The sequence below is a fragment of the Lutra lutra genome, chromosome 17 (genome assembly GCF_902655055.1).
Source record: "Lutra lutra chromosome 17, mLutLut1.2, whole genome shotgun sequence".
NCBI lineage: Eukaryota > Metazoa > Chordata > Mammalia > Carnivora > Mustelidae > Lutra > Lutra lutra.
This window is the reverse complement of record NC_062294.1, coordinates 54192464-54217070: the sequence shown is the minus strand read 5'-3', so window position 1 is coordinate 54217070 and position 24607 is coordinate 54192464. Positions and strand designations below refer to the sequence as shown.

The window sequence follows — 24607 nt, the reverse complement described above, 5'->3', positions numbered from 1 at the left end:
TGGGTCATAGAGTGATTTTTTTATTTAATTTTTCATTTAATTTTATTATTTTTTAAAGATTTTATTTATTTGACAGAAAGAGACACAGCGAGAGGGAACACAAGCAGTGGGAGAGGGAGAGGGAGAAGCAGGCTTCCCAACGAGCCGGGAGCCTGATGTGGGGCTCGATCCCAGGACCCAGGGACCATGACCCAAGCCAAAGGCAGACGTCCAACTGACGGAACCACTCAGGCACCCCATAGAGTGATTTTTAAAAAAGACTTTAAAGAGCAAAATGAAAACATCTACAAGAAAAGAAAGCTTCAAAAATTGAAAACATTTTGATGATCTCTCACTGATTGCCTTTCCTTCCTTTTTTCCCCTGGGGAATATTTCTAATCAAATATCATATGTCATGGGGTACCTGGGCGATTCAGCCCATTAAGAGTCTGCCTTTGGCTCAGATCATGACCCTGGAGTCCTGGAGTCCCTATGTCAGGCTCCCTGCTCAGTAGGGAGTCTGCTTCTCCCCCTCTCTCTGCTCTTTCCCCTGCTCATGCTCTGTCCCTCTGTGTCTCTCTCTCAAATAAAATCTTAAAAAAAAAAATCATGTCATTTCCCCCTTTAATAGTTTTTTTTTTTGAAGATTTTATTTATTTATTTGACAGAGAGATCACAAGCAGGCAGAGAGGCAGGCAGAGAGAGGAGGGAGCAGGCTCCCCGCTGAGCAGAGAGCCCGATGCGGGGCTCGATCCCAGGACTCAGAGATCATGACCTGAGCCGAAGGCAGCGGCTTAACCCACTGAGCCACCCAGGCGCCCCACCCCTTTAATAGTTTTTATCTGTAACAAATAAGGATTTTTAAAAACTATAGCCACCATATCATTACAATTGACAATTTTTTAATATATTTGTGTTCGCCAAAGAAACAGAACTAATAGGTTGTGTAGGTATGGGTATGTGATTTATTTATTTATTTATTTACTTATTTATTTATTTATTTTTATTTTTTCAGCATAACAGTATTCATTATTTTTGCACCACACCCAGTGCTCCATGCAATCCGAGCCCTCTACAATACCCACCACCTGGTGCCCCCAACCTCCCACCCCCCACCCCTTCAAAATTCTCAGATCGTTTTTCAGAGTCCATAGTCTCTCATGGTATGGGTATGTGATTTATTGTGAGGTATTGACTCGTGATTGTGGAGGCTGAGAATTTGGAGTTGGAAGGGATAGGGAAGATGTCTTTCTGATTAAATAGTAATTCTTTTTTTTTTTTTTAAAGATTTCATCTGTTCATTTAGTTGACAGAGAGAGGGAGAGAGGGAACACAAGCAGGGGGAGTTGGAGAGGGAGAAGCAGGCTTCCCACCGAGCAGGGAGCCTGACACCGGGCTCAATCCCAGGTCCCAGGCCCGAGCTGAAGGTAGACGCCTAAAGACTGAGCCACCCAGGCGCCCCTGATTAATTAGTAATTCTGTTAGCTGTTCCTGAGACCCTCTCCTTTTAAGAGTAGAATATTGACAGCTTCAACTACTCACATCTGCCACTTCAGGACAAAATCAGCTCCAGAGGGCCCTGAACAAGATACTGGGGCAGTGACCTTTCTGTCAAGATTTATTTTGCTAACTGGGGCGCCTGGGTGGCTCAGTGGGTTAAGCCGCTGCCTTCGGCTCAGGTCATGATCTCAGGGTTCTGGGATCGAGCCCCGCATCAGGCTCTCTGCTCAGCAGGGAGCCTGCTTCCCTCTCTCTCTCTCTCTGCCTGCCTCTCCATCTACTTGTGATCTCTCTCTGTCAAATAAATAAATAAAATCTTAAAAAAAAAAGATTTATTTTGCTAACTGAACTGCCCGCACATTTCTCTCCTAATACCTTCCTCTCCAGCCCCATAAGAAGACCATTTGTTCTTGGGTGTGAACTATAAAGATATATCTGTGTTTGCAAGATCTGGTATTAGTTCTTATTCTGTTCTCCTGTAAAGAGAGCATTTATGCAACTGCTAATCACCAGAAGAATCTGATGGCACATCACAGTTACCAGAGAGCTTTGTGAATAAATATGGATTCCTGCCTTCTGCACCAGACTTTGTTAATCCGTGATGGCTTGATGCTGCAGTGACCTCACCCATATTTTCAAAAAATACCTTCCCAAGTGATTCTGGCTAACGGCATCAGTGGTCGGTTCACACTTGGGAAACAGTTACCTAGAAGGTATTTGGGGCTGGGAGAGCCATGAGATGGGAATGTGAGGAAAAAACACAGTTGCTCAATCTCCAGTGTCCCAAGATTATGAGGCATTCACACAGATTCTCTTTTATCTACTACCTTAGGGTGGGATGAGATACAGGAGAAATTCCCACTCTCCTATCTGTGGAACGTACATTCTGGAATGAGGGGACTTCCTGGATTAGAAAACAGATTTCCTTGTTCAGATGCACTTAGAAATTCACTCTGGGTGGGGGAGTGGGGATCTGGTGGCTCAGTTGGTTGTGGGCTGATTCTTGATTTGCGCTCAGGTCATGATCTCAGGGTTGTGAGATCTAAGACCATGGCGAGCTTTGCACTGGGCTTGGAGCCTGAGTAAGTCTTTCTCCCCGTCTCCGCCTGCCCTTCCCCTCAAAAAAAAAAAAAAAAAAAAATCACTCTGGGAGAACTTGTGAAGGAGAGAATCTGGTTCTCTTAGAGGATTGCTCCCAGTGACGTTGTACAGCCAAGGAGGAAGGTCACACTCCCACTTCCTTGCTTTGTGTCCTGACAGCCACAGGGTGGAGCTCGATTTCTAAGTTTGTTTTCTTTAGCACACGAGACAAGTAGGACACCAAAGCCAGCCATACCAGATTGTTTCCTGCTGCTTCCTTTTGGCCCCTCAGCTCTCTCTGTCCTGATAAAAGCAAATTTAGAGGACTTCGGTGCCTCTTTGAATGGGTTGCATTACTTGAAGGAGCTGAAATCCAGAAGCTAAGAAGCTTTCCTGGTATGAAGGAAAAGGAGCCTGAATTTCACAGAACTATTAAAAAAAAAAAGTGGGCTATAACAAATCTAAGGGGAAAATGACTAAATGGTAAACATGAAGATTAGGGACACCTGCACAACTCAGCGAGTTAAGCATCAGCCTGGGGTCATCTCAGGGCGTTGAGATCAAGCCCTAGGCTGGGCTCCACCCTCAGCGGAGAGTCAGCTTGAGACTCTTATCCCTCTCCCTCCCCGCCCTTTCTCTGCCCTCCCTCTCTAAAGTAAATAAATGAATCTCTTTTTTTAATGAAAATTAATACATTTGAGTAAAAGAAATACCCATGTACCAGCAGCAAGTCAAGACATAGATCATGATCAGCGTTCCAGAAGCCATCAACCACAACATACTTTTTTCTGATCATTTTCCCTCCGTCTTTCCAACTGTAGCCACTATCTTGATTATGGCAGTAAATTCATCACTTTCTTTCATAATTTTACTACATGGTTATGTATTTCTGAACTGTCAGTTAAGCATCTGCCTTCAGCTCAGGTCATGATCCCAGGGTCCTGGGATCAAGCTCACATCAGGCTCCCTGCTCAGCAGGGAGTCTGCTGCTCCCTCTCCTGTTCCCTCTGCCTATGCTCTTTCTCTCTCTTTCTCTGTCCAATAAATAAAATCTTTTTAAAAAATAAAATAAAACAAAACAAAAAAAACAATTTAGCCAAAAGCCACAGAAATTATTAGAAACAATTTAAATGGTCATTAATATGTAGCTGCTTAAATGTTTTGTTACAGCAAGCCAGTGGAATACCATGCAAGCATGAAAAAGATTGAGGAAGCTCTTTACATGCTGATATAACTGACATGTTATTGCTAGAATTTACCTAGTTGAAAGGATGGTTGCAAAAGGTATTATTTTAGGTAGATGAATATCCACCTACTTTTTGTAATGGAGGGGGATGAATATTGGGTAGGAAGTTGGCAGTCTCTACCACATCCTACCTCTTTGTCCCCTCTATACTCTTCTGAATAGAAGTAATCCTATCCTTCCCAGGGGTGATAGCCCCAATGTCTTATTTTGGAGTTTTAGATTCAGTGAGGTTTATAAGTGTTTCTTTGTGAAAACATTCCATAACTTAAAAGAATCCTCAGCTTCCAGAGACCCAACCCATAATGGTGTGATAGGAACCGGGCATACACAATGAAGACTTACAATGAAGGACAGAAAAATAGAGAGGAGATAGCAGGCACTGTTCTGTTGTGAATAACCAAGGCCAGTGAGCAGGAATCATAAGAATTCACGGCCCTGACAGTGAAGCACTGTCAATTAGTGCTTCGCAGTGAAGCACTGTTGATAAACCACTTTGGAAGTGCTGGTTTTGTTGAGATGATGTACACCATCCTTTGTGGCTCCTGGTTTTGCACTCTTGCATTTCTTACTTGTTTCTTCTTTTCTATGGCCACACCTTAGTTGGACATTTCTTGGGAACCAAAAAGCATTTCTAGGAATCAAAAATGCAAATGAAATGGGTACATTGCTGTGCACTGGAAAAGCAAAACTTCAGGGGTGACTTGAGGGAAGGGAAGAAGGAGGATGACAGTAAAGCAGGAGAAAGAGTGAGGAACTTGTGATAACAAGACTATCTAATATTTAGTTTGAGTTCTTTGGGCATTGTATCAGGAAAGTATGTTACATAGTAACAGATAATTTGTGCATGATGTTTGCAGAAAGAAGAAGAAAAAAAAAAAAAGCTAAGTACTACTGTGGTGGACTGACTTCAAAACAAAAGCACCAGACAACAGTTAGCCAGAGTGCTTTACCTGAAGCAGAAACTCAAAACCAGAGGTGTTCATAAAAATGTAAACCACATGGGAATTTGTAAATATTGTAAACTGCAGTGAGAATCTACTAGGCACTCCCAATTCATGAAATGAGGGTGAGCGAGCATTTCAGCTACACATCAAAGGTTCTTGTTTGACACCTGGATGACACTATTGTCTGTTGATTCATTAACTCAGTATTTATTGTCTATCACACAATAGGCACTATTTTATACATAGGGCATGGGGATCCATCAGTGAACAATATGGACCAAAATCCCTGCCTTCAGATAGCTTACATTCTCATTATCTGAAGGAAACCATACCAAGTACTACACACAGTTTCCATACTGTTTCATGACAACAAATCTGACAGTTTGAGTGAAATGGCTAAATTCCTTGAAAGTCACAGTTTGCCAAAATTGACAGAGGAGGAAATAGAAAATCTGAATAGTCCCATAACTATTAAAGAAATTGAACTCATTACTAAAAGCCTTCCCAGAAAGAAAACCCAAAGCCAACTAGCTTCACTGGTAAAATTCTAAACATTTATGAAAGAAAAGAATCAGAGGAATCACTTCCCAGGTCTGTTTAGGAGGCCATCAGTAGTTCGATGTAAAAGCTGACAACATTAGAGGAAAGGAAAGTAATAGACCCATCTTTACACATACATAAGTGCAGAGGTTCTAAACAAATCTAGCGAACTATGTTATCGATAGACAAAATACATCATGACCAAATGTCATTTATTCTGGGGCTGCAAGGGTAGTTTGGTGTGCAGAAATTAATCAGTGTAATGTATGATGATATAAATGAAAGAATAAAACTAATATCTTTATGTATGCATAAATGCATGTTATACAATCCAATAGCCATTCATGATATTAAAAAGAAAACTCTTAGTAAACTATTAATACAAAGACATTTCTGTAATCTGATTAAAAATAGCTTTTAAAAAACGTAAGCAAAATTTTAATGGTAAAATAACTAGGGTTTTTCCCCATACTATATACTCTCTCATCTAAACTTTATAAATTCCCCATCACTTTCTCTTCTCTTCCCTTGTACTCTTTGGCAACCTCCACTTTATCCCAGGGTAGAAGCTGATGTCCAAAATTAAAATCACACCTTATGTCACTTTTTCCCCCAAATCAGGGACACCCAAGTATTTTTCCTGATGAATATATTAGTATGACCCACAGAAAGATGAAACTGAAATGGGAGCAGGGTTAAGAGCACGCAGAGCTCAAAAACTTCCTCCAGCCTCCTCACATTGCCAGTAACTCTGCTTCTGTGGGTGGTAAAGCAGATTTAGTTCTGGTCTGGGTTACATGGTCTGGGTTACATCCTCACTAAGGGCTCTCTCCAGACTGGCAGGCAGGGAGTGGATCAATCTCTCTCGGAAGTCTTGGCCCACAAAGACATAGAGCATTGGGTTGAGGTAGCTGTTGAAGAGGACCAGGGAGCTTGTTGGATTAACAAAGACATGAAGAATTTTGTACTTACCCTCCAAGAGTATCTCTTTGAACCAGACTGTGCTTAAAAGAGCAACCAGTTGAAAGGGGAACCAACAGAAAAAGAAGGAAGCCACAACAGCAGTAAGGGACGGCTAGATTTAATCATGCTTTTGCGTATCTTGGCAGCAATGAGCCCGCAGCTCATAGCAATGATGGGCATTGGCATGCTGAAGCCAATGATAAACCAAATGATCCCGCTGGCTGTGAATATGGAGACAGTCAACTTTGTCCTCTCTTCAGTACTGTTGCCCCAGGGTGCAAAGTTGAAACTACAGTAAATATTCCCTGTTCCATCATTTACTGTAGTCAAGAAGATGAAAGCTGGCAAGATGAGGATTAGGACAAGAATCCACGGTCCGATAATCACTTTTGTAGCCAGACTTACAGTACAGTGGTTCTGGGCCCAGACTGGATGCAGGACACAAATACAGCGGTCCAGGGCAATGCAAGCAATGAGGAAGACACTCCCAAACAGGTTTATGTCCACCACAATGTGAACCGCCTTGCGTAGGAACGAGCCAGAAGGCCACTGTTCTCTCATGGCCTTTGAGACAATGAGGAATGGTAGGGTGGCAGTGAAGGAGAAGTTGGCCAAGGCAAGGTTCAGGTAACAGATGGTGCTGACTGTGCATGCCATCCGGAATCCAGCCATCCAGATCAAAAGCCCATTGCCCAAAATGCCAAGGACAGAAGTGATCCCAAGCACCACAGTGACAGAATCCACAGAACCGTGTAGCCAACAGACTCTTGGGGCATCTCTTCAGGTCCATCCATAGGGTTGGAGATGTTGCTTTCCATCTTGCCCACACCTGAAACATTTCAACAGTTGCCATGTCTCATCTGTGGAACCATCTTAACATCCCTATTCATGGTCATCGACCTCCACTAAGATCCCACTCCAACCAGGACACCCACTCTCCTGAAACTTGTGGCCAGTCATACGATAAATATAAAATTGCAACTCTCTTGGCTTTTACTTTGAGAAAGGATAGTTCTGCATATTCCCATATTATTCAGATGCATTCCACCTATCACGCTGATTGCTTAGACAAGAGGATGACAAGGCTCCTGTTCACTAGCAGAAAAATACGCTGAGGATATACTGTTAAAAATTGATTGGTAGACAATTATGGCCTCGGGAGGGAAACACTGGACTCAGAGTCAGTAGGTTCAACTCTCACCCATGATTCACTGCATAGATGCTGGCAAGCTCTTTCAGCCCCTGGTTCTCCAAGACTCCCAGCTCCCACTATGAGAACCTTTCGCCTGCTGTTTGCTTAGTATTGAGGTTAAGGTTTCAGAATTTGGGGGCGCCTGGGTGGCTCAGTGAGTTAAGCCGCTGCCTTCGGCTCAGGTCATAATCTCAGGATCCTGGGATCGAGCCCCGCGTCGGGCTCTCTGCTCAGCAGGGAGCCTGCTTCCTCCTCTCTCTCTGCCTGCCTCTCTGCCTGCTTGTGATCTCTCTCTGTCAGATAAATAAATAAAATCTTTAAAAAAAAAAAGGTTTCAGAATTTGGTTTGAGTTTATAATTGAGGGCCTTGAGCATGTAGTTACATTGTTACATCATGTGGATTCTGTGCTAGAAGAAGTCGGCAAAGGGGGCCCTATCTTTACTTTCAACCTTCTGTTTCTTGTTGCTTGATATGGAACTCTTCTGTGGGATGTGAAGAATTTTTACCCATTGCATGGCGTTAGTGTTCTATGGGGTAAAGAGTATGAGAGTAATCAAATTTGTTAGTAGTATCTGTTATCAAAGACCATGTACTGTGTTAACTGCTAAATATGGGGATCCAGTTTGATCTACATAAGAATGCTATAATGCTTGTTATTTCTGGTTTTCATAAGAATAAACAGATGTTCAGAACAATTATAGAAACTACCCAAAGTCACTTCAGTAGTAAGTGGTAGAGGAAGGACTTTGACCCAGGTTAATCTAGTTTTCTCTGTTACACAACCAGACACTGCTGGTTGCCCCTAACGTCCATTCCCCTAGTCTCTTCTGCCCAAACAATTTTGTTTAGTTACTCATGCTTCAGAAAGGTGTTCTTCTCTCAGTTTCTGGAGGCAAATTCTGATTAGTTTCACCAGAAATTGGAATCCCCTTTGCTTTGCAAAGTCTTGGTTTGATAGTGGGCACATGACTAAATCCTGGACAATAACATGGGGAGATATCTGAGGGAGATTCTGGGATAGATTTCCTTGCGCTTAAGAATAAGAATCCCATCCATCAACAGATGAATAGATAAAAAAGATGTGATATGAAGAAGATAAAGAAGAAGATGGTAAAGAAGATATAGATACACACACACACACTGGAATATTATGTAACCAAAAAAAAAAAAAAAGAAATCCTGCCATTTGCAAAGACATGGATAGAACTAGAGGGTATTATGCTAAACTAAATAAGTCAATCAAAGAAAGACAATTATCATATGATCTCACTGATATTTGGAATTTGAGAAACAAGGCAGAGGATCATAGGGGAAGAAAGGGAAAAATGAAACAAGAAGAAACCAGAGAGGGAGACAAACCATAAGAGATTTTTAATCTCAGGAAACAAACAGGGTTGCTGGAGTGGAAGGGGTAGGACGGATGGAGTGGCTGGGTGATGGACATTGGGGAGGGTATGTGTTGTGGTGAACCCTGTGAATTGTGTAAGACTGATGAATCACAGACCTGTACCCCTTTTTTTTAAATTTTTAAAAAAAAAATTTTTTTTTTAAAGATCTTATTTATTTATTTGACCGAGAGAGAGACCACAAGTAGGCAGAGAGGCAGGCAGAGAGGGGGGGAAGCAGGCTCCCCGCCGAGCAGAGAGCCCGATGCGGGGCCCGATCCCAGAACCCTGAGATCATGACCTGAGCCGAAGGCAGAGGCTTAACCCGCTGAGCCACCCAGGCGCCCCACACAGACCTGTACCCCTTAAACAAATAATATATGTTAATAATAAAAAAAATACAGATAAAGAAAAAAAAGAATAAGAATCCCCCTTTAGGGGCGCCTGGGTGGCTCAGTGGGTTAAAGCCTCTGCCTTCAGCTCAGGTCATGATTCCAGGGTCCTGGGATCAAGCCCTGCATCGGGTTCTCTCCTCAGTGGGGAGCCTGCTTCCTCCTCTCTCTCTGCCTGCCTCTCTGCCTACTTGTGATCTCCGTCTGTCAAATAAATAAATAAAATATTTTTTAAAAAATAAAATAAAAAATAAAAAAGTAAAAAGAATAAGAATCCCTCTTAAAAAAAAATACGAGAGGGGAGAATTCGAGAGATAAGTGACACCATAAGACGAAACAACATTAGAATAATTGGGATTCCAGAAGAAGAGGAAACAGAGAGGGGAGCAGAAGGTATATTGGAGAGAATTATTGGAGAGAATTTCCCCAATATGGCAAAGGGAACAAGCATCAAAATCCAGGAGGTTCAGAGAACCCCCCTCAAAATCAATAAGAATAGGTCTACACCCCGTCACCTAATAGTAAAATTGACAAGTCTTAGTGACAAAGAAAAGATCCTGAAAGCAGCCCGGGAAAAGAAGTCTGTAACGTACAATGGTAAAAATATTAGATTGGCAGCAGACTTATCCACAGAGACCTGGCAGGCCAGAAAGAGCTGGCATGATATATTCAGAGTACTAAATGAGAAAAACATGCAGCCAAGAATACTATATCCAGCTAGGCTATCATTGAAAATAGACGGAGAGATTAAAAGCTTCCAGGACAAACAAAAACTGAAAGAATTTGCAAATACCAAACCAGCTCTACAGGAAATATTGAAAGGGGTCCTCTAAGCAAAGAGAGACCCTAAAAGTAGTAGATCAGAAAGAAACAGAGACAATATACAATAACAGTCACCTTACAGGCAATACAATGGCACTAAATTCATATCTCTCAATACTTACCCTGAATGTTAATGGGCTAAATGCCCCAATCAAAAGACACAGGGTATCAGAATGGATAAAAAAACAAAAACCATCTATATGTTGCCTACAAGAAACTCATCTTACACCCGAAGACACCTCCAGGTTTAAAGTGAGGGGGTGGAAAAGAATTTACCATGCTAATGGACATCAGAAGAAAGCAGGAGTGGCAATCCTTATATCAGATCAATTAGATTTTAAGCCAAAGATTATAAAAAGAGATGAGGAAGGACACTATATCATACTCAAAGGAACTGTCCAACAAGAAGATCTAACAATTTTAAATATCTATGCCCCTAACGTGGGAGCAGCCAACTATATAAACCAATTAATAACAAAATCAAAGAAACACATCGACAAGAATACAATAATAGTAGGGGATTTTAACACTCCCCTCACTGAAATGGACAGATCATCCAAGCAAAAGATCAACAAGGAAATCAAGGCCTTAAATGACACACTGGACCAGATGGACATCACAGATATATTCAGAACATTTCATCCCAAAGCAACAGAATACACATTCTTCTCTAGTGCACATGGAACATTCTCCAGAATAGATCACATTCTTGGTCCTAAATCAAGTCTCAACCGGTATCAAAAGATTGGGATCATTCCCTGCATATTTTCAGACCACAATGCTCTAAAGCTAGAACTCAATAACAAGAGGAAATTTGGAAAGAACCCAAATACATGGAGACTAAACAGCATCCTTCTAAAGAATGAATGGGTCAACCAGGAAATCAAAGAAGAATTGAAAAAATTTATGGAAACAAATGATAATGAAAACACAACGGTTCAGAATCTGTGGGACACAACAAAGGCCGTCCTGAGAGGAAAATATATAGCGGTACAAGCCTTTCTCAAGAAACAAGAAAGGTCTCAGGTACACAACCTAACCCTACACCTAAAGGAGCTGGAGAAAGAACAAGAAAGAAACCCTAAACCCAGCAGGAGAAGAGAAATCATAAAGATCAGAGCAGAAATCAATGAAATAGAAACCAAAAAAACAATAGAACAAATCAACGAAACTAGGAGCTGGTTCTTTGAAAGAATTAATAAGATTGATAAACCCCTGGCCAGACTTATCAAAAAGAAAAGAGAGAGGACCCAAATAAATAAAATCATGAATGAAAGAGGAGAGATCACAACGAACACCAAAGAAATACAGACAATTATAAGAACATACTATGAGCAACTCTACGCCAACAAATTTGACAATCTGGAAGAAATGAATGCATTCCTAGAGACATATAAACTACCACAACTGAACCAGGAAGAAATAGAAAGCCTGAACAGACCCATAACCAGTAAGGAGATTGAAATAGTCATCAAAAATCTCCAAACAAACAAAAGCCCAGGGCCAGACGGCTTCCCAGGGGAATTCTACCAAACATTTAAAGAGGAACTAATTCCTATTCTCCTGAAACTGTTCCAAAAAATAGCAATAGAAGGAAAACTTCCAAACTCATTTTATGAGGCCAGCATCACATTGATCCCAAAACCAGACAAGGATCCCAACAAAAAAGAGAACTACAGACCAATATCCTTGATGAACACAGATGCAAAAATTCTCGCCAAAATACTAGCCAATAGGATTCAACAGTACGTTAAAAGGATTATTCACCACGACCAAGTGGGATTTATTCCAGGCCTGCAAGGCTGGTTCAACATCCGCAAATCAATCAATGTGATACAACACATTAATAAAAGAAAGAACAAGAACCATATGATACTCTCCATAGATGCTGAAAAAGCATTTGACAAAGTACAGCATCCCTTCCTGATCAAAACTCTTCAAAGTGTAGGGATAGACGGCACATACCTCAATATTATCAAAGCCATCTATGAAAAACCCACCGCAAATATCATTCTCAATGGAGAAAAACTGAAAGCTTTTCCGCTAAGGTCAGGAACACGGCAGGGATGTCCGTTATCACCACTGCTATTCAACATAGTACTAGAAGTCCTAGCCTCAGCAATCAGACAACAAAAGGAAATTAAAGGCATCCAAATTGGCAAAGAAGAAGTCAAACTATCACTCTTCGCAGATGATATGATACTCTATGTGGAAAACCCAAAAGACTCCACTCCAAAACTGCTAGAACTTGTACAGGAATTCAGTAAAGTGTCAGGATATAAAATCAATGCACAGAAATCAGTTGCATTTCTCTACACCAACAACAAGACAGAAGAGAGAGAAATTAAGGAGTCCATCCCATTTACAACTGCACCCAAAACTATAAGATACCTAGGAATAAACCTAACCAAAGAGACTAAGAATCTATACTCAGAAAACTATAAAGTACTCATGAAAGAAATTGAGGAAGACACAAAGAAATGGAAAAATGTTCCATGCTCCTGGATTGGAAGAATAAATATTGTGAAAATGTCTATGCTACCTAAAGCAATCTACACATTTAATGCAATTCCTATCAAAGTACCATCCATTTTTTTCAAAGAAATGGAACAAATAATCCTAAAATTTATATGGAACCAGAAAAGACCTCGAATAGCCAAAGGAATATTGAAAAAGAAAGCCAAAGTTGGTGGCATCACAATTCCGGACTTCAAGCTCTATTACAAAGCTGTCATCATCAAGACAGCATGGTACTGGCACAAAAACAGACACATAGATCAATGGAACAGAATAGAGAGCCCAGAAATGGACCCTCAACTCTATGGTCAACTCATCTTCGACAAAGCAGGAAAGAATGTCCAATGGAACAAAGACAGCCTCTTCAATAAATGGTGTTGGGAAAATTGGACAGCCACATGCAGAAAAATGAAATTGGATCATTTCCTTACACCACACACGAAAATAGACTCAAAATGGATGAAGGATCTCAATGTGAGAAAGGAATCCATCAAAATCCTTGAGGAGAACACAGGCAGCAACCTCTTCGACGTCAGCCACAGCAACATCTTCCTAGGAACATCACCAAAGGCAAGGGAAGCAAGGGCAAAAATGAACTATTGGGATTTTATCAAGATCAAAAGCTTTTGCACAGCAAAGGAAACAGTTAAAAAAACCAAAAGACAACTGACAGAATGGGAGAAGATATTTGCAAATGACATATCAGATAAAGGGCTAGTGTCCAAAATCTATAAAGAACTTAGCAAACTCAACACCCAAAGAACAAATAATCCAATCAAGAAATGGGCAGAGGACATGAACAGACATTTCTGCAAAGAAGACATCCAGATGGCCAACAGACACATGAAAAAGTGCTCCATATCACTCGGCATCAGGGAAATACAAATCAAAACCACCATGAGATATCACCTCACACCAGTCAGAATGGCTAAAATTAACAAGTCAGGAAATGACAGATGCTGGCGAGGATGCAGAGAAAGGGGAACCCTCCTACACTGTTGGTGGGAATGCAAGCTGGTGCAACCACTCTGGAAAACAGCATGGAGGTTCCTCAAAATGTTGAAAATAGAACTACCCTATGACCCTGCAATTGCACTGCTGGGTATTTACCCTAAAGATACAAACATAGTGATCCGAAGGGGCACATGCACCCGAATGTTTATAGCAGCAATGTCTACAATAGCCAAACTATGGAAAGAACCTAGATGTCCATCTACAGACGAATGGATAAAGAAGATGTGGTATATATACACAATGGAATACTATGCAGCCATCAAAAGAAATGAAATATTGCCATTTGCGACGACGTGGATGGAACTAGAGGGTATCATGCTTAGCGAAATAAGTCAATCGGAGAAAGACAACTATCATATGATCTCCCTGATATGAGGGAGAGGAGATGCAACATGGGGGGTCGAGGGGGTAGGAGAAGAGTAAATGAAACAAGATGGGATTGGGAGGGAGACAAACCATAAGTGACTCTTAATCTCACAAAACAAACTGAGGGTTGATGAGGGGAGGGGGTTGGGAGAGGGGGTGGGGTTATGGATATCGGGGAGGGTATGTGCTATGGTGAGTGTTGTGAAGTGTGTAAACCTGGCGATTCGCAGACCTGTACCCCTGGGGATAAAAATATATGTTTATAAAGCTGTAAAAAAAAAAAAAAAAAAAAAAGAAAGAAAGAAAGGATGAATCCCCAAGTTTTGTAGCAACATGGACGGGACTGGAAGAGATTATGCTGAGTAAAATAAGTCAAGCAGAGAGAGTCGATTATCATATGGTTTCACTTATTTGTGGAGCATAACAAATAGCATGGAGGACAAGGGGAGATGGAGAGGAGAAGGGAGTTGAGGGAAATTGGAAGGGGAGGTGAACCATGAGAGACTATGGACTCTGAAAAACGATCTGAGAATTTTGAAGGGGTGGGGGGTGGGAGGTTGGGGGCACCAGGTGGTGGGTATTGTAGAGGGCACAGATTGCATGGAGCACTGGGTGTGGTGCAAAAATAATGAATACTGTTATGCTGAAAAAAATAAAAAAAAATCAAAAATAAAAAAAAAATACAAATCCCCCCACCAAAAAAAAAAAAAAGGAATTCAAAAAAATGTAGTGTCTTCATCTGGACCAGGTCACATCTGTAACTACTGCATCCAAATTCAACCCAGAATGTGTGACTCATGCCACATTTACAAATTTTGTGATCTGTTAGAGGTATCAAATATCCAGGGTTGGTGGGTTGGATGCCTGGCTGGCCCAGTTGGTGGAGCATGCGACTCTTAATCTCAGGCTTTTGAGTTCAAACCCCACATTGGGTGTAGAGATTACTTAAAAATAAAATCTTAAAAAAAATAGAAATATCCAGGATGGCTATTAATAATTCATATTCATGAACCCCACCCTGGAATCTTTGCATAAAAGGACCTGTAAACCACACACATTATTACTGTGGATTATGAGGGCTCCTGTTTGGTGAGCCCTTCGAATGTGCTAGTCACTTTCCGTTCTATATTCTCCAATTACAACAAACTTGCTGTGGGGTAGGAAGAGGAAACCTCAGCTCTGGCAGGGGAAGTGACTTGCCTAGCGAGTGTCACAACCATTAGGGGCACAACTGAATTTATTACCAGATTTCAAATGGCAACTCAGTACTTCTGTGGTAGCTTACTCTGTTTCTTTAGCACATTTGCTCTTCCAAGTTTTGCTTTTTTTTTTTCCCCTTCAAGTTTTGAAACAACTATTTCAGTTCTTCTTTTCTCCTCTCTGCTTTTACCCTGCCTCTCCCCTCCTTGTCCCCACTCTCAGCTGATGCCATTGTCTCATATTATAATGGGAAAATGGTAATCATTAGAATTTTTTAGCCTGCTCTGCCGCAAACCTTCCAATCTACCTGCACCTGTTGTAGTGAGTAAAGAGTTCTTGTTCATCCCAGCCGCTACCCTCCTGTGTTTGCTTCAGATCCCTCTCTACTCACCTTCCAGAGAACTTTCTTCCTGCATTATCCCTTTTCTTTTCTGCCAAAGACAAAAACCTAAGATTTTCTTTCTACTAGGTCATTCTCACTATCTCATAAACATTATCGTTATCTTCTCCCTTTAAAAAGAAACTGTCCTGGGGCGCCTAGGTGGCTCCTAGTTGGTTAAGCGACTGTCTTCTGCTCGGGTCAAGATCCTGGAGCTCCAGAATTGAGTCCCACACCGGGCTCCCTACTCAGAGGAAAGTCTGCTTCTCCCTCTGACCCTCCCCACTCTCATGTTCTCTCTCTCTTTCTCTCATGCCATCTCTCAAATAAATAAATAAAATATTACCAAAAAAAAAAAAGAAAGAAAGAAAGAAAGAAAGAAAGGAAAAGGAATAAAAGAAAAGAAACAAAACCAAACCAAACCATCCTGGGGCACCTGGCTGGCTCAGGGGGTAGAGCATGTGACTCTTGGTCTCCGGGTTGTGAGTTTAAGCCCCACATTGAGCAGTGAGCTTACTTTAAAAAGTAAATAAACAAAAATTAAAAAATAAAAAAGAAACCATCGTTGGCCCATATTCCTTTCCAGCTTCAGCCCTGTTTATCTCAAGAGAATTCTATGAAGAGGATTCACAAACTTAAGAAGGGAGCCTCTCCACTCCTCACCTCACATTTTCTCCTAAACATACTCCAGACTGACTTTGCTGCTCTGCACTCCATAGAATGTGGTCTCCTCAGGGATACCTGTGGCCTTCTTGTTGCCGACTCCAGTGGTCCCTACTCAGTCCTCATCCTGATACCTCAGTGACGTAGGACCCATGTATGACCCCTTCCTCCTCCTTTAGACATTTTTCCTATGCTTTAAGATGTTAAAATGTATCAACAGCACACTCTTGGTTGTTATAGCTCAACTAAATTCTCAGTCCAATTTACTAGCTTTTTCTTATCTAAATTTAACTTATTTTATTTTTTTAAAAAAAGGTGGGTTTTTTTGGAGATTTTATTTATTTAGGGTACCTGGGTAGCTCAGAAGGTTAAGCCTCTGCCTTCAGCTCAGGTCATGACCCCAGGGTCCTGGGATCAAGGCCCACATTGGGCTCTCTGCTCAGCAGGAAACCTGCTTCCCCCCTCTCTCTCTGCCTGTCTCTCTGCCTGCTTGTGATCTCTGTCTGTCAAATAAATAAATAAAATCTTAAAAAAAAAGATTTTATTTATTTAGAGAGAAAGCATGTGTGCACGTGAGCAGGGGGAGGGAGAGACTCCCAAGCAGACTCCACACTGAACACGGAGCCCAACATGGAGCTCACTCTCACAACCCTGAGATCATGATCTGAGCTGAAATCAAGAGTTGGTTGCTTAACCGACTGAGCCATCCAGGCGCCTCTGAAAATTTTTTGTTACTTTATTTTATTTTATTTTTAAAGATTTTATTTATGTATTTGACAGAGAGAGAGACACATCACAAGCAGGCAGAGAGGCAGGTAGAGACAGAGAGGGAAGCAGGCTCCCCACTGAGCAGACAGCCCAATGCAGGGCTCGATCCCAGGACCCCGAGATCATCACCTGAGCCAAAGGAAGAGGCTTAACCCACTGAGCCACTCAGATGCCCCTGGAAGATTTTATTTCTATTTAAGTAATCTCCACACGCAACTTGGGGCTCAAACTTGATCAAGAGTGACACACCCCACTGACTGAGCCAGCCAGGTGCCCCCTCTATGTTTAACTTTAAATGTTAGGGTGTCTGTGGGCTTATACCTGCTCCCTTCCATCCTCTATGTGTAGTCTTTCCATAGTATCATTGTCTCATGGCTTATAATACCACACTGATACCTTTTTTAAAGTTTCACTTATTTAAGTCATCTCTGCACCCAACATGGTGCTTGAACTCACAGCCCTGAGGTCAGGAGTCCCACACTCCACCAGCTGAGCAAGCCAAGTACCAAGGTACCAACAGCCACTGACTTCTTGACATCCCCTTGTGGCAATCCTATAGGCATTCCAAACCTGACATTACCCAAACCAAACTCAACTATCCCATCTTCCCAAATCAGCCTCTCTCCTAGTATTCCATATCTATTTGGATTAAACACTCAGCTGTAAATGCTCCAAATCTAAAGTGGATCCTTGATATCTTTCTCTTATCACCCAACCCAATCCCAGTCTACCCATTCTGTCTGCAAAGCAACTGAATCCACACCCAGAATCATTCCCATCCCCACTGTGCTTGTCCATGGCCCCTCGTCTGGGCTGCATATTTGTACTTACTTTGCAAATAGCTTGTTCTGCTCTAAATACCTCTCCTACCACTAGTTTCCCACCCCCCCCCCAAAAAAATCCATCTTCCGACAATAGCCAAATGATCTTTTAAAAACACAGAGCAGGGGCACCTGGGTGGCTCAGTGGTTAAGCCTCTGCCTTCAGCTCAGGTCATGATCTCAGGGTCCTGGGATCGAGTCCCACATCGGGCTCTCTGCTCTGCAGGGAGCCTGCTTCCTCCTCTCTCTCTCTCTGCTTGCCTGTCTGCCCACTTGTGATCTCTCTCTGTCAGATAAATAAAATCTTAAAAAAAATAAAAATAAAAACACAGAGCATGACATTATTCTGCTCAGCATCTTCCAGTGGTTTCCAGACTCCCGACTTCCAAACTTAAGCTTACCGAGCACTCTTGGATCTTCCCCATCTATCCTTTTGTGACCCAATTTCCAAAGTGTGGGAGAGTCCCCACACCAACAAACAATTCTTGAACACCAGCAGGTGTCCAAGAATTCAACTGAGTTCTCACACTATCAGACTACACAGGTTAAAGGTTCAGTACTAAAAGATGCCCGCCTGTCCCTGAGCAATTCCAACACCAGTTACAAGCCCAGAGTACCTGTGCTTCTGACTGATGGGCTGTAAATCAGAGGTTCCTATGAACTCTTCTGATTAATAAATAGATTAATAAATAAACAGATTCAATTAATCTGTGGCTTGCAGAACCCAGAGAAATACTTTCCTTACTAAATCTCCAGTTTATTATAAAAGGATATAACTCGGGGCACCTGGGGGGCTCAGTTGGTTATGATCCTGGGTGTCTTGGGATCAAGCCCCAATTTGTGCTCCCTGCTCAGCGGGGAGGCTGCTTCTCCCTCTTCTTCAGCCCTTCCCCCTGCTTGTGCTCTCTTATGCACTCTCAAATAAATAAAAAAAAATATTGAACTAGATTCTTTTGGTACTAAAACTCTATAGAGTAACACTGTCCAATAGAGACATACATGTGAGGCACACATGAGGCTTACCATTCTTTCTACAAAGTAAAAGAAATCAATTTTGATAACATTAATTTTAATAATATATTGTATGTAACCCAACATATCAAAAAGAATATCATTGGAACATGTAACCAATACAAGAATTATCAATCAGGGGCACCTGAGTGGTTTAGCGGGTTAAAGCTTTTGCCTTGGGCTCAGGTCATGATCCCAGGGTCCTGGAATTGAGCCCCGCATCGGGCTCTCTGCTCGTGGGGATCCTGCTTCCCTTCCTTTCTCTGTTGGCCTCTCTGCCTACTTGTGATCTCTGTCTGTCAAATAAATAAATAAAATCTTAAAAAAAAAAAGAATTATCAATCAGCTATTTTACATTTTTTTACCATGCTAAGTCTTTGAATGTACTAAACGGGTGTTACACTTACAGCGCATCTCAGGTTGGACAAGTGAGAGCATAATAACCATGTGTGGCAAGTGGATTCTATATTGGACACCCAGCTCTGAAGGTTTAGGAGGTATCTGCCACCTAGTAGATGTTCAAATAATAATTTTTTAAATTGTCAGGCCCCCAACTTACCACCAGCTGAGATCTTTTTTCTGTTGTTAGTTCCCAGCTTCCTGCAGAGTGATTCCGGTTGGGTAGATGTTTTATTGGACAAGGTGGGGGGAGGAACAATGGAGTTGGAACCAATCAGGTGACAGAAACCCACAGTTTCTTGCAATTTCCAGAAAGCATGCTGGATATGTTGTCAGTGTATTCTCCTTCTCTAATATTCTCCTTACCCCCAGCCTACTGTGGGAGACAGGGATTCAGCCTTCTAGATGTCAAGGGTCCAAGGGGTGTGGATGTCCAAGCCCTTACTCCTTCAGAGATTCAGGACAATGAAGGAAACAATTACTGAGATGAGAAGAACTCAAGACAAGCAGTACAAAGCCGGAGAGGATGGTTAAACAAAAACCTGTTTCTCTCTTCACACGCCACTTCTGACACCAAATGTGTAGTAAAGGGCTGGATCCCACAAGACTGCCCCATTTCAGAAGCTACTTGGAAGTCCCAGGTTGTCACGTATACCTGACTGACCAGCTAAGAATCAGGGGTCCCTGGGACCCCCTCATCAGGTTCAGTAATTTGCTAGAGTGGCTCGGCAAACTCAGGAAAGCAACTTGCTTTTGTTTAGTTTATCATAAAGGATGTGACTCAAGACCAGTGGAAGCCAGCATCCATGATGTCAGTTTGGTTGAAAAAGAGCAGTAGAGTTCCTATCACCTGCAGACATGGCTGGACCAGCTGAGGAACATGTAGGAATGCAACCCCACTAGCTTGCTAGTAGTTAATTAGCACTACCATAAAGGTAGAATCACCAGATGTACTTAATGGAACCTCTAACATAAAGAACAAAGATATTTTTCAGATTCTCAGTCTCTTGAGTTAGAAAAGACCTCCAGAGGAACCAGATGAATGGGCACCATAGCATCCACCTTCTCAGGAGACTCCTGACCCAAATTTGCCCTTTATATTATTTTATTTTGCCCATTATTTGCCCATTATTTGAGAGAGAGCATAAGCAAGGTGGAGAGGGAGAGAAAGAATCTCAAGCAGACTCCCCTCTAAGCAGGGAGCCTGATGCAGGGCTCGATCCCATGACCCTGAGATCATGACTTGAGCCGAAATCAAGAGTCAGACACTTAACCAACTGAGCTACTCATGCACCCCAAACTTTGCCCTTTAAAACCCCTTACTTGGAGCACCTGGGTGGCTCAGTGGGCTAAGCCTCTGCCTTCGGCTTAGGTCACTGCTCTGCCCTCAGCATGGAGCCTGCTTGGGATTTTCTCTCCCTCTTCCTCTGCCCTTCCACCATCTACCCTACTCCTCCAACCTACTCACCAGCTCTCTCTCTCTAAAAAATAAATAAGAAATAAAAGGAATAGTAATGAAGAACACAGAGAGAGGTAAGGGAGATGCGTAAGAGAGGACCCTTCACCCAACACCATCATGAAGATCAATCCCCTACCCTTCTACTCCTGAGGGAGATAACTTTGGGGCCACTGATCTGAGGAGATGGGCCCGTTTTGAGATTTTAAGCACCATCATACTGTTCCACAGAGTTGTTCACAAATCCAGTGGATGGGTACAACTGTGGAGAGCCAGAAGACAAGAGTCTAAGAGAAAGAGATGAAGACAACTATTTTTTTTTCTCCCTGAATCACGATACCAATGGGATGTTTTTGATTATAAGTTACAAGTTATAGGAAAACTGTGAATCCCTTAAACCATGAAAAAATTATTATATAAAATAATTCGGGGTTGCCTGGGTGGTTCAGTCATTAAGCATCTTCCTTGGGCTCAGGTCATGATCCCAGGGTTCTGGGATCAAGCCCCAAATTGGGCTCCCTGCTCAGCAAGGAGCCTGCTTCTCCCTGTGCCTCTACCTCTCTCTCCCCCTCTGCCTGCTGCTCCCCCTGCTTGTGCTCTCTCTCTCTGTCAAATAAATAAAATCTAAAAAAAAAAAGTTGGAAGTAAGTTCTAAATTTGAACAAAAATTGAGTTTAATGTAATCCTTCCAGTCCACCATCGCATTGGTTTTCTTCCAGGGACTTCCTGAACATGACCATAAGATGACTGCCATTATTAGAGACATCGCCATCATGTCCACATAACCACCCAAACCAGGAGAATGGGGATGGGCAGAAAAACTGACTTCACATGCCTCTCATTTTATAAGGGAGAAAATTCTGTTCTGGAGTTTCTGCAAACCTCTTCTTACTTTTCACTGGCAGAACTGAGTAACATACCCATTTCCAGACCAATCCCTGGCCAAAATAAAAGTTTCAATGAAGTTGCCTTGATTGGCTTACAGTGAAGGAAATTGTCACCTGAATAAAATGGAATCCACTTATTAAGGAATAAGGGTGGTAGAGCTTATATAAGTGTAGGCCTCAAAGGGGTTCTCCCTTGCTGGCTCCTGGAGATGTAGGAATTAATCAGACACAGGCTCTGACCAGCTGAACAAAGAGATGAGACAGTGAAGTGCGTGCACCACTGGCTCAGGTCCCTGGGCTCTCTAAGCAATAGAAATTTACTAGAGGTTGGGGCACCTGGGTGGCTCAGTGGATTAAGCCGCTGCCTTCGGCTCAGGTCATGATCTCAGGGTCCTGGGATCGAGTCCTGCATCGGGCTCTCTGCTTGGCAGGGTGCCTGCTTCCCTCTCTCTCTCTCTCTGCCTGCCTCTCCATCTACTTGTGATCTCTCTCTGTCAAATAAATAAATAAAATCTTAAAAAAAAAAAAAAAGAAAAAAAAGAAATTTACTAGAGGCCAAGCAGGAATTCCAGGCAAGATTCTTACTGGGATGCTCAAGCGCAAGGGAGACAGCTTAAAGGAAGGGTGCTTCATGCTGGCTCTCTGAATAAAGTCTGGGGAAAGTTTTTAAAGAGACTGAAAGGGGGAAAGGAGTGATTCTAAGCCTATAGTTGGGGAGAGATGGGATGTTGGTGCACAGGTGTAACAAACAAAACATGCTTTGTCATGCACTGCATGTCTCATTATTATGTTAAATCTTCACCCCCGGGAGTGTTTTTAATAATATGATAGGGAATAGTCAGTGAAAAGTCAGTGCTGGGGCCCACCTTGGTGCAGACTGGTTTGGTTCCGTCTTTGCTAGGCTTTGTAGTAGAGTCCTCCTTTGCTAAGCTTCCTTCCACATTCCTGCAAGATATGCTGCTCAAGGGGCCTAGGGTTTCAGCTATCAAGGGATGCTGGTTTCACGGTCAGGGTTGAAGAGGACTCAAGTCCAGTCCCTGCTCTGTCTCATTTGGTCACAGTAGGTGACAGTATACATACATAGTAATAGAGGGATGCCTGGGTTTTTATGGGATCTCCAAAAGAAACACCTAACTCAGACTGATGAGGCCTGGTGTTGTTCAGAAAGAGGTAACATCTAGTCTGGGTCTTAGAGATTCAGGTAAAGAAGAGAAAGAAGGGGCCCCTGGGTGGCTCAGTGGGTTAAGCCGCTGCCTTCGGCTCGGGTCATGATCCCGGGTCCTGGGTTCGAGCCCCGCATCGGGCTTTCTGCTCAGCAGGGAGCCTGCTTCCTCCTCTCTCTCTCTGCCTGCCTCTCTGCCTACTTGTGATTTCTCTCTGTCAAATAAATAAATAAAATCTTTAAAAAAAAAAAGAAGAGAAAGAAAATTGCATTCTAGGCAGAGGGGAATGAAAATGCACAGGAGAGAGGCCAAGAAATAGGTTAAACTGGTTGTCGGAGCATAGGTGGGAGGCAGAGAGTGATAAGTGATGGCAGAAGCCCTCTCTTGGAGGGTCATGACCGCTACCAGGAAGACCTTGGGGTTCCTGGGGGGGGACAATCAGTTGAGCATCTGATTCTTGGCTCAGGTCGTGATATCAGGGTTGTGAGATTAAATCCCATGTGAAGCTCTACACTTAGCACAGGGTCTGCTTGGGATTCTAACCCCCTCTCCCTCTGCCCCTCCTGCTTGTGCTCTCTCTCCCCTAAATAAATAAATATTTTAAAATTATTTTGTAAAGATTTTATTTATTTGTGAGAGAGAGCATGAGCAGGGAGAGAAGCAGAGGGAGAGGGACAAGCAGACTCCCTGCCAGGCTGGGAGCCCAATGCAGGGCTTGATCCCAAGACCCTGAAATCAAGATCTGAGCTGAAGTCAGATGCTTAACCGACTGAGACACCCAGGTTCCCCTAAATAAATCTTTAAAAAAAAAAAAAGGACTTGGAATTTCTCCTTAAGAAAATGAAAAGCCATTGAGACCATACCAAAATACAAGGCTTCTATATAGCAAAGGAAATGATTAACAAAACAGAAAGACAACATACTGAATGTGATATTTGAATATTTGCAAATGATATATACCATAAGGGGTTAATATCCAAGGTATATAAAGAATGTAGACAACACCAAAAAAACCCCAAATAATCTGATTTTAAAGTGGGTAGGGAGGGTGGCTCAGTTAGTTAAGCAACTGACTTTTTTTTTTTGACAGAGAGAGAGATCACAAGTAGGCAGAGAGGCAGTCAGAGAGAGAGGAGGAAGCAGGCTCCCTGCTGAGCAGAGAGCCCGATGTGGGCCTCGATCCCAGGACCCTGGGACCATGACCTGAGCTGAAGGCAGAGGCTTTAACCCACTGAGCCACCCAGGCGCCCCAGCAACTGACTCTTGATTTCAGCTCAGGTTGTGATCTCAGCTTCATGAGATGGAGCCCCACATCGGGCTCCACACTCAGCACAGTCTGCTTGAGATTCTTTCTCTCCCTCCTGCTGGTGCTATAGATAGATAGATAGATGGATAGATAGATAAGATCTTTCTTCAAAAAAAAAAATGGGCAGAGGACCTGAATAAATGTATCTCCAAAGAAGACAAATGGATGGCCAACAGACAAAAGAGGAGATGTCCAACATTACTTAATCATCAGGAAAATGCAAATCAAAACCACAAACTTCTCACACCTATCTAACTGGCTAGAATCAAAAAGACAAAAAATAACAGGTATTTTGAGGATGTGGATAAAAAGGAACCCTCATGTTGGTGGGAATGTAAATTGGTACAACCACTGTCAGAAACAGTATGGAGGTTCCTCAAAATTTAAAAATAGAAATAGTGTGTGATTCAGTAATTCCACTGCTGGATATTTATCCAAAGAAAACAAAGGCATTAAATTAATGTTTAATTCTTTTTTAATTAAAAAGATAAATGCATCCTTATGTTTATTGCAGCATTATTTGCAATAGCCAAGATATGGAAGCAACTGAAGTATACATCAATAGGGGAATGGATAAAGAAGATGTGGTGTACAGATATAATGGAATATTACT

The 24607-nt window shown here is 42.3% G+C and overlaps 1 protein-coding gene across 1 annotated transcript in view; it reads right to left on the bottom strand.

Moving 5' to 3' along the window:
* Window positions 1-5999: 5999 nt before the first annotated feature.
* The window catches only part of FPR2 (formyl peptide receptor 2), a 33088-nt gene continuing 14480 nt past the window's right edge, over window positions 6000-24607 (bottom strand). The window contains 3 exon segments of the mRNA XM_047710519.1: window positions 6000-6357; window positions 6360-6986; window positions 6989-7081. Coding sequence (XP_047566475.1) covers window positions 6083-6357; window positions 6360-6986; window positions 6989-7070 — 984 coding nt within the window. The 5' untranslated portion in view covers window positions 7071-7081 and the 3' untranslated portion in view covers window positions 6000-6082.